General features: G+C 39.2%; 1 protein-coding gene across 4 annotated transcripts in view; it reads left to right on the top strand.

The window, feature by feature from the left end:
• LOC124595298 (ATP-binding cassette sub-family C member 10) overlaps positions 1-14,885 on the top strand; it is a 365,583-nt gene that overhangs the window by 193,823 nt on the left and 156,875 nt on the right. For all 4 annotated transcript variants that reach the window (XM_047133987.1, XM_047134004.1, XM_047133995.1 and 1 more), the window contains one exon: positions 11,827-12,122. In XM_047133987.1, the coding sequence (XP_046989943.1) occupies positions 11,827-12,122 (296 nt within the window). The remainder of the gene's footprint in view (positions 1-11,826; positions 12,123-14,885) is intronic.

Genomic DNA, 14,885 nt, shown 5'->3' with positions numbered 1-14,885 from the left:
TGCGACTATTTTGAAACTTCTGGGTCTAACTGCACTCCTGGGTGTTACTCATGGAAGCATTGTTGAACTGTGCTTGGAGTATCTTCAGAGTGTCACTTGATTACGCAATTTTGTTTGTGAGAAAATGAATAGTAACAGGTTACACATTAGGCACTGGTACTCCCTGTTCACTGACACCAATAACAAAATGATGGACCTGAGTATGTTTGTTGTGTGCAAGGCTAGCCACTCTACATTCTCCAGCAAGGCATTTTACTCTTGTCTCTGCACAAATCAAATGAATAAAGTTCTGATCTGTGTTTAGATGATCCTTGTATGTACCAAATAGATCTTCTTGCAGTATTCATATGATTGTTGATGTTACTTTATTTAACTTGATGATTTTATAATATATTCGTATATATGAGGGTTTGAACTTTAATAGTTGCAACTGTTTATTTACAGCTCTTACAAAATAGATAAGTCTTTGAAAGTTTTACTGACCTTCAAAGTAGTCACAAGCATTGGTTTTACTGACCTTCAAAGTAGTCACTAGCATTGTGTATAACCTGTTGTCAGCACTGTGGAGGTTATAGGATACTCTTAGCAGTGCCAGTTGTGTTGACAGTTCGAGTGGAATGGTCCATTGCCCGATGAATTTGTAGCAGTTCTGAAGCGAATGCCGTGAAGTGTTTCCTTCAGTTTAGAAATCGAGTTGAACTTACTAGGGCATAAGTCAGGGGAGTGCAGTAGGTGGTATAACACTTAACAGCCCCAGCAGTCCAACAAATCAGTAACAGCTTGCACTGTACATGCTTGAGCATTGTGCTGCAAAATGATGGTTAGGTCTTGCAGAAAGTGTCATCACCTCTGTCTCTATGCTGTTCATTTTTGGAACACAACCTTCGACCAGAAGTGATGACACTATCTGCAGAACCTGACTGTCATTTTGCAGGACAATGCTCTAGCACATACAGAGCAAGCTGTTACTGATTTGTTTGACTGATGGAACTGCTAAGTGTTATACCACCTACTGTATTCCCCTCATGAGTTCAACTTGATTTCTAAACTGAAGGAAACACTTCACGGCATTCACTTCAGAACTTCTACAAATTCATCAGGCAATAGACCGCGCCACTGGAACTGTCAACACAACTGGCACTGCTAAGAGTATCCTGTGACTGCTGGCAATGGATTATACACAATGCTGGTGACTACTCTGAAGGTCAGTAAAACTTTCAAACACGTACCTATTTTGTACGAGCTGTAAATAAATAGTTGCCACTATTAAAGTTTGAACTCTCGTAAATAAGTATACCAAGTAATAAAGGATCACCAACTAAGGAAATGAAAGTATGAAGTTTTTAAAATGGATAGCTTTACTCATATACAAGTAACATTATCCCCACATTGTAAATTAAAATTCTTAAATACAAAAGCACAGAACTATTGCAGTAATTTCGATGGGTATCGATAGAAATAATCAATCATAAAATACCATTGGCTAGTGATTCTCTAAAATGGAGAAGCAGAAAATAATTTAAATAGTTTGAAACTATCTGCAGAGTCTTTCGCAGATAGTTTCACAAATATTGGTGGTGTATTGTTCATAGAAAAGTAAGTAAAACGCACATAAATGTATGTCCAAAACTTGTTAGAGTCATAATTAAAGCTTAAGGTCAGTGATCAATGTGATCAATGTTAATTCAACAACTAATGTTTGTAATCAATTAGTAAAATTCATTTTGTTATAATATGAATGTGAGTCAATCTGTTTATGCACTCATATTATCCTCAGAGGAGATGTGTCGAAGACTGTTTATCTTGGACTTTTTAAGTATGTAGCATTATTGAACTGAGTTAACAGACAAGCGTCCTGTTTAACCATGATATGATGTTCGTGTTTTAAGAGGGAAATTTGATTTTTTATAAAAGCCACCTTAATGGAAATAGACAGGAGATTGTACCAAAACACTTTTCCAGATAGAAGACAGTCTCTAGTAGGCAGTCTGGCTATAGCATAAAAAATTACAGATCAAGGTAGACCCAGATTCGTTAGTATGCACAACCAAGAAAAATATATTGTGGAGGCTATTGAAGAAGATCCAAGTATCAGCAGATGACATGTTGCTGTACTAGGTGATGCACCTTGTAGTACTATGTGGAGGATACTCTACAACCAATGCAGGTATCTGTATCATTACTGATGTATGTAGAACCTGTTGACTGCCAATAAATGACCATGGGAAAATGTTTAACAATGGTTTGTTGCATGAACTACCAAATCTTATATCTCTCTCTTCTGTCTTCCATGAGACAGCGTTTAGAAGAGATTAAACAGCCAATTTTCACATCATTTTTTGTAGACAAGACAGTCTTCATGTTGCCAAATTGACACATAATTGAGCAGACCTGCTACTGTGTTTTAAAATTTTGTGATTCTGTTTCTGTGTCTTAAGTGATACTGCCACTCTCTCAATCAGAAGATATATCAACTTCCAGAAATTGCATTTTATGAACTTGAAAATTTGTTGTAGATTTGTTTTTCACTTCTAGTGTTTTCTTTCAGACTGACGGATTTAGGTCCATAGATGAAGTATAGAAAAGCAATCCTACTGTGTAAGATAGTTGTGTCTTTCAGCAACTACTACACTCTCCCTGCTGTATAAATTAACTCATTGCCATCTCAGCAAGCTGCCACAGTCTAGGCTGTGCATGGATAAAAGGTTTACTGGCAATTTGATTAGGTTATGCCGTGACAGACGTGACATGATGCCCTTTCTGGGAACAGGCTAGGGATGTCAGCCAGCTATACTGCAACCATGTTTATTTTGATTTCCTGGAGTTTGATAAAAGCTGTGTACAAATAAATGATTGAGATATGTTTAGGGACTCAGCTTTACTTTTTTCAACTAAGGTTCGCATCCACCTTCACTCTACGATAGCACTGAAAGGAAGTGTCACAATTTTCTGCCAAACAGCATGACAGGCAAACAAACATAAATTATGTATCAATTGCAAACAACACAGTATTTTTGATCATGCTCTGCAACATAATGTCAGAATAAACCAAACCAGTAGCTTAGTAGAAGCACAGATGAAATTCATGAGGATTCTTCAATTTACAAAAAAAGTCTGTGTCCCAAATTCCAAGAGAGGGGTAGTACTCCCTTCCCCCCCCCCCCCCCCTGTGCCCCCCCCCTTCCACCTCCTTCTTCTCCCCCTTGTGAACACCTGTTGTTCGTGGATAAAATAACTCTCCAGTCCAAAGTGTTAGGCAATTAAGACAACAAAAATTGTGTAATGGATGTTCTTCAATTGAGTGTCATTGTTGTTACTATAGAGGGTACGGGATGGTGAGTCAAAAGCCACTTGATAATGGTAGAATCCCTTTATTAATTTCCAACAACTCTTATTTGGAGCCCATTCCCACATCTTTCAGGTGCTGGAAGATGGACATCAACTCACAGATCTTGGCGGGGAAGTATTATTGTGAGACGTTTCAGCTACTATGCCCAACTCAGCAGAGGCAAGGCTGACCTTGTGGGGTAAACTTCACTGGCCGGTGGCTGAGCTATGTTAGGAGCTGATGCAGCAGACTGAGATAGCCAAGCTGAGTGTGGGATGTTCAGGCAGCCTGCTCCAATTGTGGCAGGCAATGGGGGCTTAGACATCTGGGGAGCAAACTCTAGTCTGGCATCTGGTTGGCAGCGTCAGGTGCTGGCGGATGCCCAGTGGCTTGGTAACTAGAAGGGCTCCATTTTGACCCTCGGCTCATCACTGCTGGGACAGGACCCTCTGACAGGTAGTCTTGACAGGATGATGTTGGAGCATTAACAACTCCATGGTGGAAGCTGACACTATTATAGATACTGAATCTGTGACTTGCCTGCTGAACACCCATAATCTGTACACACCAAAGTGGGTTCGTGTAGTGTTGCCGCTGCAGATGTCACTTACACCATGTGCTTAAGTGCTCCTGGCTTTAGCAACTAGCTGTCCAGCAGGCAGGTAGCAATCCCCAGGTGGTGTGTGATGAAGCGAATTGGGATAATTTTACTTCCCCTCTTGTTTTGCTATCTGCCTCCTTAAATTCATTTTTTCGCTTTTAACTAATTACCATTAACATACGTGAATATAATCTTTCATAAAAGAGAAAGTTGGCCCTCAGTTTTAAAGAATATAACACCAGATCTAGTTTTGTGCTTAGTTTTATGTATGTAATTGTCTAATTTATTTTAACTATTCCCAGTTAGTATCTTTTATTATAGGGTGAAATCAGTAATTGTTAAATTCTATTGTTGACTTATAAACAAATATAAATTCTGTACTAATTATAAACCTTTGGAAGACGAAATACTGGTAGTCTTAAAGTATCATTTGGCTCTATTCGAAAACATGTCAGCAAAACTAGCCCTGAATTAATTGCAAAGTAATGAATGGTTTTGTCAAAAGTATTATTTGCTAATGATATTTGTTAATTTCATGGTTTAAACAAATAATTTGGCCTACTCTTGCAGTAGAAGAAACTGTTAAAAAGACGTAATTTTTCAGTCTATTCCATTAATTTAATGAGTTAAGTTTTAATTGTAATTTCTGTAAATTGAACTTCAAACAATGTGTTGTTTCAGCACCTATTATTGTTATGATATGTAAGGGCCTGGTTTTTGGTCACAAGACAGTCAGTTTCAGACTAGGAACTCTGAATGCTTTCTTGGACGACAGGAGGCAGTGCAGTGTTGGGTTGCATGACTCACACATCCCTTCCAGTTGACTTACACATTGTGCGTGCAGCTGATCCTCTTCTTTGGGTTATCAGCTATGTTGCTCTCACTGTTTAACTCATCTCCGAAGACTGTATCAGGTTAAGGGGAATATTATTAACCAGCTCTATATTCTTGAAATAAATTATGTACTTGCAGGCTCTTGTCAGTTCAACAACAATATATTTTTGACTCTTGCCCCAAAGTAACAATTATTCTGTACAAACACCAGCTAGCCAACTGGTTCCAAGATAAATGTCAGAATCTACTAAACATTCATACAGTTACATGCAGAGCCAAGACATAAAAGTAAAAGTCTCTATATAACACACGCTTCATCTGTCTCTGTAACAATCTTCATGGACTCTGTAACAATCTTCATAACACCACACACCATGGAACATTATCCAAATACTCTTTGACTTTTTGATATAACTTCTAGGGTGCTGCTTGTAACCACTTGTCGGGGCTGCTTGTCTGACACAGCTCCTGGCTCCTCGTGACAGCTGTCCTTCCTCCACACACAGACATGTGTGGCACAGTAAAAAGGCTCTCTCACCCTTGTCATTAAAATATTGGGTGTTTGAGACAGTGGAGAGCCAAGTGTTTCTAGAATTTACCCCGAAATTCTCGAAGCCCTACATACCTCTCCCTTTATCTCAAACATGAGATATTTTACACATATTCATCATGTACCTTAATATCTATACAACACTAATTTATATTTCAATCAATATACAATATATTTCTTTTAGTCCTTGTGTACTTAATACTTAGATTTTCCTTTTCCTTTTTTTGTTTGTTTTGATAATAACTATCTGAGCATTGCACACAATATTGAAGCTAGGACTTTCATATATCTATATATAAGGATTGAATATAATAGAGGGAAACATTCCACATGGGAAAAATATATCTAAAAACAAAGATGATGTCACTTACCAAACGAAAGCACTGGCACGTCGATAGACACACAAATATACACACAAAATTCTAGCTTTTGCAACCAACGGTTGCTTCGTCAGGAAAGAGGGAAGGAGAGGGAAAGAGGAAAGGATGTGGGTTTTAAAGGAGAGGGTAAGGAGTCATTCCAATCCCGGGAGCGGAAAGACTTACCTTAGGGGGAAAAAAGGATGGGTATACACTCGCACACACACACATATCCATCCACACATATACAGACACAAGCAGACATATTCATAGGCAAAGAGTTTGGGCAGAGATGTCAGTCGAGGCAGAAGTGCAGAGGAAGTCGTTTCTGAAAGTATTTGTATGGAGTGTAGGCATGTATGGAAGTGAAACATGGACGATAAATAGTTTGGACAGCAAGAGAATATAAGCTTTTGAAATGTGGTGCTACAGAAGAATGCTGAAGATTAGATGGGTAGATCACATAACTAATGAGAAGGTATTGAATAGAACTGGGGAGAAGAGGAGTTTGTGGCACAACTTGACAAGAAGAAGGGACCGGTTGGTAGAACATGTTCTGAGGCATCAAGGGATCACAAATTTAGCATTGGAGGGCACCGTGGAGGGTAAAAATCGTAGAGGGAGACCAAGAAATGAATACACTAAGCAGATTCAGAAGGATGTAGGTTGCAGTAAGTACTGGGAGATGAAGAAGCTTGCACAGGATAGAGTAGCATGGAGAGCTGCATCAAATCAGTCTCAGGACTGAAGACCACAACAACAACATAGAGCATGTAATGCTTTAGGAATAATTGGATACATTTTATATTTAACATGAGTGTTATCCTCTTTTATTTTCTGACAGATTTCACAAGTTTTAATGATCAATGCTATTTTATGTCCTAGCTTTTTAAAGTAATAGAATTTATTCGTATGTGCAATACATTTCTTTACACCGAAATGTCCTTACCCCTTATGAATGTACCACACTAACTCATTTTCTACTAAATTCGGTATACACAAACACCAGTGTTGCGTGGTCTTACTGTCTCTCCAGAACAAATTATGTCCTATAATCTTCTACCTTCCATCTTGATTAGGCGGTAACAACTTCCTAACACACATAGCAAATGTATCTGTAAAATGCTGATCATGTTGGGTGTTATCTGTTATTTTCTGAGCCATTTCTTGCACCTTGTTAAGTGGAAAAAATTAATCGGAAAAATTACACCGGATTCTTCTGTATGCTTTAATTCTTTAATGCCTACCGGTAGCTGAGACAAAGCGTCAGGTTCAATATTCTCCAAACCTTTTATATGCTGGATTTTAATGTCATATTCTTGAAAAAAACCACATCCACCACTAATTCTATCTTTTTTGAGTCTTCCCAGTGTTTCGGCAAGGCTTGGTTAAACCATTTCAGAAAATGAGTTGGGTGCACATCCCCGTCTGTCTTAAATTTTGGAAACTGCCAGGATAGTCGAGAATTTGCTCCCCATTGTAGGTCGGTTATTGCCTCACTGGTTAACACCATATTAGAAGGAGTAACTTTTTTGTCTACCTTATCCTTTATAAGTTTGAATTCTTTCCAAAAACTATCTATGCCTTTCTTCATATCATTAAGTTCCAAAGCTAATCTGAAGAATCTTGGCCACCTTTCTGCGTATCATCTCTTCTACTTGTTCCTCCAGACTGCTTATATTTAAGGTATCTGATGTTGCTAATTTCTCTTTAAAATCTTTTTCCACAGTATCAGCTTGAGTACTGAGGCCTCAATTTGCAATTGGACAAAACGAATTAGCTTATCCTGTTTTTCAACACTCTCCTTCAGGGTGTGCAAACTCTGATTTACAACATCAAATGTAACATTGCATACGCTTTGAAATTATCCTAATTTTTCAACAAGTTCCGTTACTACATTATTAAATTTATCTTCAATGTCAAATGCTAATTTTTTAGTTAAATCTTGAAGTTGCTCATCCTGTTTCTGGTTAAATTTTCTACCTTATTATTTAATGAATCAAACCATTCTTTAATAAAACTGTATTTACTCCTTGGCGGTTCAAGGTTTCATTTTGATTACTTAAAATTTCACCCTGAGCATCTAATTTTTCACTTACAGTGGCTGAATCAGCCTTCTGGTCATCTAACTTAGCATCTAATCTAGAGTGTACTGAGCTTATCTCTTTTCTTAAAGCAGCAATTTGAGCATTTACAGCTGCTGAATCTGCTCACTGGGCTTTAATTAAATTCACTAATTCAGACAAGTCTGGCATTTCCCTAGTCCCTTTAATAGCTGTGACTAGTTCTGCTAGTTACTGTTCTTGATCCATAATTTTATTGATCTTAGACCTAGTAATCATCTATAGAAAATTCACCACTGTGTACAATAACTACACTAACAGTTTATCATGCACAGTTCCTTCAACTTTACCAAACAATTATTGTTTTTCACTCTCCTGGCCTAGAGTTCTAGCTGCGTTGGTGAGCGAATGTGTAATCAGCACTGGTGGACAGTACTGGTGCCGGCAGTGCCGAATGTTGGTTTCAGCGTCGTCGTGAGCAAGTGGGCACGAGTCAGCACTGGTGAGCAGCAGCTGGTGCAGTCAGCTTCGGTGGCTGGTTACTGCGCCGGCGCGATATACGTGTGTGAAGATGGCTTACTCTTCACACCCAATCTTCTTAGTCAAAAGGTTGAGGTCTTCTCTCCAGTTTTTTCATTTTCGCTATTACTTTCTCACGTCTTTTACTATGTTGCACTCACCTCTTTCTTCCATTGGTTTATTGGACTCAGTACAATTACTGGAAACAGTTCTCACATCTTGTTAGACCTGGTTGCTATGGCAACTCATAATATCTTCCTCCCATTTCTGTCTTAAAATTCCCATTTTCTTCGGGTCCTGTCTCTTGGGTTGCCATGTTCTAACATTTTTTGGACGACAAGAGACAGTGTGGTATTGGGTTGCAAGGCTCACATGTCTCTCAAGTCAGTTACCTTGCACGTTGTGTGTAGCTGATCCTCTTCTCTGGGTAATCAGCTAAGTCAGTCTCCCAAAAGCTTCTTCTCTGAAGACTATAGCTGGTTAAAGGAATTTATTAAACTACCTCTCTATCCTTGAAATAATTTGGGTACTCGTAGAATACTTTTCAGTTCAATCACTTTATATTTTCAACTTCCACAGATAACAAATTCTGCAAGCTAACTTAGTCCTTAAACATTAGACATGTTTACACATATTCAGATATCATTGGTTTGATAACCAATTAATTTATGAACATCGTACATTTGTCTTGCTTCATTCACAGCCAAGACATGAATTAAGTTAAAAGTCTCTAGTCTCAAGCAAGTCCAATATGTGAATGTACATAGAAATCTATATTCAATTGTTCATTAGTCTTTCTACAATCAACACAGACACTAATGAGCACGAAATACTACATAAACTTTTCTTGTTCTTCTCTACCCGTATACGGAAACTCTGTGGACCGTACAGCAGGTACTTGTCTGCCGCCGTTCGGCCCCGGGGTCCATCTTTTTCTTGTAACTGTGTTTTTACCTGCACATGCAAATAGGCGATGTTCAGTAGGGTGTATTCATTTCTCCCACTCACCTCTAAAATATTGGGTGTTCGAAACGGTGGAAGACTGAGGGGTTCTGGAATTTACTCTGAAATTCTCAAAGCACTACAGTTGTATCATCTGCATACCTATTGATTTTACATCTGTGTTTCCCAGTAAGTCATGTATATGTACAAGGAATAGAAGTGGTCCTAATTTAGATACTTGTGGCACTGCGTGTTGAACCTCAAGTGTGTTTGAAAGATGACTTTCTGAACTCACCACTTTCTTCCTTTTACTAAGGTATGATTTGACGACTTTTAAATTTTGCTACATATTCTATAGTACTCAAGTTTAGACAGCAAAACAGAGTGGTCAACACAGTCAAAGGCCTTGCTCAGATCACATAAGGTTGTCTGTATGTGAACGTAGTCCTCAAATGCTACTAAAATGTCTCTCGTTAAGAGTTGACTTTTCCTTATTGTAAGCAAACTCTGATGTACTTAAGATATCATTTAGTTGTAGGTACTAATAAATCTGCTGATACATTATTCCGTCAAAGACTTTGGCTAATACTGGAATAAAAGAAACTGGCCTGAAGTTTGCTGGATCAGATTTGCTACCCTTCATAAAGACTGGAGTCACCTTTGATAGTTTGAGAGGATCAGAAAAAAAAACCTTCTATGAGACACAAGTTTATAGAATATGTTAATGGTGTTGCAATGTAATGTATTATTTCTTTCAGTAAACTGTTTGATATATCAAAAATATCTGTACTATATGAATTTTTCATTTCTTTGACAATTTTAAACTTCACTGTGGCATACTTCTTTGAAACAAAGTTTCTGATTTCACCTTTAATGGTATTAATTATTTCTTTCAGTAAACTGTTTGATATATCAAAAATATCTGTACTATATGAATTTTTCATTTCTTTGACAATTTTAAACTTCACTGTGGCATACTTCTTTGAAACAAAGTTTCTGATTTCACCTTTAATGGTATTAATTACTGACCAGGTTGGGGGTTTTTACTATATTTTATGAGATCACTGTTGTGTCTCTGTTTAGCCAATTGAAACTCATTCTTATACAGTTTATTTATTTATTTATATACATTTTCTTTGTGTGGAGCCATCGTAATGATGGCTTTTGCAAAACGTCAGACTTAATACTATGGTTATATTTACACTTATAAAATACATTATATTCTGTAGCTGTTTCTTACTGATTACTTCGAGGTCCTTCATTTCATTAGAATTATTTACTTTGCCAAGGCCCTTTAATGACCCTTTCTTGTTTTATGATATTTCTTTGGAACAAGATGAGCTTTTAACATACCTATTAAGTAGTTGTAGAATGTTTCATAAACTGTTTGGGCACTGGGATCACATTTTTGAAATAATTTGTCCCAGTTAGTTATGTACAGCAGGTGTGTTAGTTTTTTGAGATTGTTTTCCACATCCACATCCACTCACACCCCAAGACACTAACTTCACTCATCCTCTATCCACACCCTCTTCACCTCAGTCTCCCCTTTGTCTGTTCTGTCTCCCCATCTCGATCCACTCTATCCTGGCATTGTGCACTGTGCACAACTGCCCCCAGCCAGCAGCCAGAATCAGCTCACCAGTATAGGAACAATGATTGTATGTCGGTTATCACTTAACTGAGTTTTATGAATTCAAGGTAGTTATTGACAGCAATAGTACTGACAGCACTCAAGTAGCGAATTGAATTTGCATGTATTGGTTTGTTAATAAATGTACAGAGTAAGACTACAGTGTCATTCAAATTACAAAAAGAGAATCAAATATTCTGGATTGAAAAGGAAGTAGACAATGTGACTTCATTTTCCATAACTATTTTTCTCGGCTTGATTGGAGTTTGAAATAATGTAGGCTAATGGGATAAAAAACTATATTTGTTGGCATAAAAGATGAATAAAAGACAGCCCTATAATATACTACTTTGTGTTACAGTGTGTGTGATGTTCTTCTTGTATTCAAGGCTTTTTCTTGAATGTACTTGTATAAGGCAACACAAATATAATTAATATGTGTAATACAAATGATATTTTCAAGAAGAGCAATGAAACATTTAAGTAAAAACTGATAACAGGAGAAACAACAAAAAATTATCCCCAATGTTGAAATGTGTGCTGAAAATGAAACTCTTCACCTTCTTCCTTATTGTTATATTTATAGTCAAAATTTCCTCTTCTTTAAAAGCCTTACTTGCTCATCCATCTTACTCCTTATTCCCAAAGTGATTTTAAAAAAGTTGGAAAACTTACCACACGTAACTTGAGTACTAGTACCACATTTTGGCACTTTGGCATGCTGCTGATATAGGACCTTAATGATTAAGTGTAAGTGAGCTTCTCCCTGGTCACTGTGGAGCTTAGTTCTTTACTGAGGAAGGTAGTACATGCAGGTTTTTACAACCTATCAGTGTCTTTTATCCAGCCTTCATTATTTTGGTTGTGCCTGCAGTCAAGTGACTTACACGTGTTTCTCCTTTCTTATCTTTTTTTTAGTCTATGAACTATATGTTTATTAACCAAGAGAATTATTCTTTGATTACACTGACTAATGCATTTTAATAAATCGTTTCAGGGTCACCAGATGAAGTCATGAGTGAACTTGATGGACAAGAATTTAAAAAAGAGGAATCAGAGGTACTTCCTATTGACTCCATGGGAGACACTGGAGATACGAAGGATCTTACGGTAATGTCACAGAATGAGGAACACACAATAGAGGAAGAAGAGAGAGAGACAGGTGCAGTGGCATGGAATGTGTATGCTAGCTACTGGAAAGCAGTAGGCCATTTCTTGGCAGTTGCAGTGCTATTATCAGTGACAGGGATGCAAACTTCAAGGAATCTGACAGATTGCTGGCTTGGCTATTGGGTCAGTAAATATATTATTATTATATTTTATATATATTATTCTATTTAAAGTCTCTAGAGGTATTGTGAAAACAATGTTAGAAAACAAATATCTGCAAGGTTTAAAATAATTGAAAATCTATACGTATTTGTGCTATTTTTGTCAAGCCAAAAATAATTAATTTTTGTTTGCTGTACTTAATGGCAACAATATTATGAAAAGGATAGATTGCTACTCACCATATGGAGGAGAAGTGGAGTTGCAGACAGGCACAACAGAAAGACTGCTATACATTTAAGCTTTCAACCAAAAGGCGTCCTGAAGTAGAATGCATGCGCGCGCGCGCGCACACACACACACACACACACACACACACACACACACACACACACACACACACACACACCTACGTGCTGTTTCTGTACAAGACTGGCTGAGTAATTTTGGTCAGTGAAGGCCTCAGTGTGATTTTTGGTATATTTGGAGATGGCTATTCCTCATTGCAGATGTAATGGTCATGGACAACCTGCCCCACCCCAGGCTCCTTCTTACCCACCATCTCCCACAGATTGCTTTTCCCATCAGGCACAGCTGCAGTTCGCAGGCCACCATCAGAGGTAAGAGATGTGGTTGGGTGCACCACTGTGACCACACCTCTGACCTCTGATGGTGGCCTGCAAACTGCAACTGCACCTGATGGAAAAAGCAATCTGTGAGTGATGGAGGGTAAGAAGAAGGCTGGAGTGGTGCGGGGATGGAATAGCAGGGTAGGGGTGGAGGAAAGTGTAGTGCTGCTTCTGGGAGTGTGCGGGGACATGGTGGGGACAGTGTACGGCTGCTAGGAGCAGTTGGGAAGTGTGAGAGATGGGGTGGGGGAACGGGAGCACAAAAAGAGGGAAGTAGAGGAGGAGAAAAGGGTAGTGGGTGCATTGGTAGAATAGAAGGCTGTGTAATCCTAAAGTGGAAGCAAGGTAGGGGATACATAATCGAAGGATAGGGGAAAGTGTAGGTTGATGTCAGGGGCATATGGGAACATTGGGTGTATTCCGTGGAGAGTGGCCTTCTGCGAATTTCAGAAAAGCTGGTGTTCATAGGAATGATTTAGATGACACAGGCTGTAAAGCAATCATTAAAGTCAAGTACATTGTGTTGGACAGCGTGTTCAGCAACTGAATGGTCCGTCTGTCTCTCGACCATGGTTTGTCGCTGGCCATTCATGCAGGCAGACAGGCATGAGGTTTGTCAAGCTCATGTAGCACACAGCACAGTGGTTGCAGCTTAGTTTGTAGATCACTTAAGTGCCTTTGTGGGTATCCCTGCCTTTGATGGGCTAGGAGATGCCCTGGGACCGGACTGGAATAGGGTGTGATGGCAGGAAACGTCTTGTATCTAGATTTACAGCAGGTGTATGAGCCATAAGGCAATGGGTTGGAAGCAGGGGTGGAGTATGGGTGGGCAAGAATATTGTGTAGGTTGGTGGGTGGTGGAATACCTCTGTGTGAGGAGCAGAAAGGATAGTAGGCAGGATATTCCTCATTTCAGGGCATGATGAGAAGTAGTGAAAACCCTGATGGAGAACATGATGCAGTTGCTCTAACTCTGGGTTGCACTGAGTCATGAGGGAGTGTTCCTTTGTGGCTGGATGGTGGGCATGAGGGAGGCAGTAGGTGACTGGTGAGACCAGGCATGGGAGATCTGTTTCTGTACAAGACCAGCTGAATAATTTCGGTCAGTGAAGGCCTCAGTGTGATTCTTGGTATATCTGGAGAGAGGCTGCTCCTCATTGCAGATGTGATGGCCATGGGTGGCTAGGCTTTACTGAAGGGACTTCTTACTATGAAATGGGTGGCAGCTGTCAAAGTGGAGGTACTACTGGTGTGCGATAGATCTGATATACAGGGTGATTTTTTTCCACCATGTACACATTCTAGGGACTGATCAACGAGAGGATATGGAACAAAAGAGGTCTGATGTACTTACGTCTGGAAATGCATGGTTTCCATGCTAGAGACCATTTACTCAGTCATACTTTGTTACAGAGACTGCAGTCTGATAGGTGCTATACCATGCAGCCATAGTTACAGTATGCATGCTTTTCTCCTGGAAGGTGGTACTGTTCCTATTACATCTTCCACAAGCACTCTCTCCAACCATAGTAATTGGTAACATTGGTCTGATTCACTTCTCCTGGTGACTCACCTTGTACTGGATGTGATACAGTGTTGTACACAGTGGCTCTGTATTTCCATTGAGAGCTTGTCAACATGGTGCTGACTTACGGAAAGGCAAATGGAAATGGGCAGTGGGCAGAATGGTTGTATCAGGAGACCTACCCCTGCAGACAACAACAACAGCGTTCAATGTTTGCAACAGTGTTTCGCCATTCTGAGACAGGGTTGTTTCAGGAAGCAGAAAATCATGAAAGAGGTACCCAAAGTGTTTGGACGTCAGGCTTGGAGGAAAATGTGATTAACACTGTGGGAGGCTACTGCTGTGTGAGGACCAGGAAGTTGGCCCGCCAGCACATGCAAGATGGAACATTCTCTGTCACAATTGTTACCACCCTTACCAATACAGCATGTACAGGGCTTACTAGTGACAGACTTTCCACATCAGGAGCAGTTTTGTCACTAGCAACCACAATTCTGGGATCTGTGTCAATCCATCCTATTCACAAATGAGGCCACCTTTACAGGGAGTGGTATCTTCAGCTTTCATAACAGTCATCTGTGGGATAGTATGTGTGTGGTGACAGCAAATCATTAGCATCAATGCAACCAGAAT

This window comes from Schistocerca americana, chromosome 1 (assembly GCF_021461395.2).
Source record: "Schistocerca americana isolate TAMUIC-IGC-003095 chromosome 1, iqSchAmer2.1, whole genome shotgun sequence".
Taxonomy (NCBI): Eukaryota; Metazoa; Arthropoda; class Insecta; order Orthoptera; family Acrididae; genus Schistocerca; species Schistocerca americana.
This window is presented reverse-complemented; position numbering and strand designations above follow the sequence as displayed.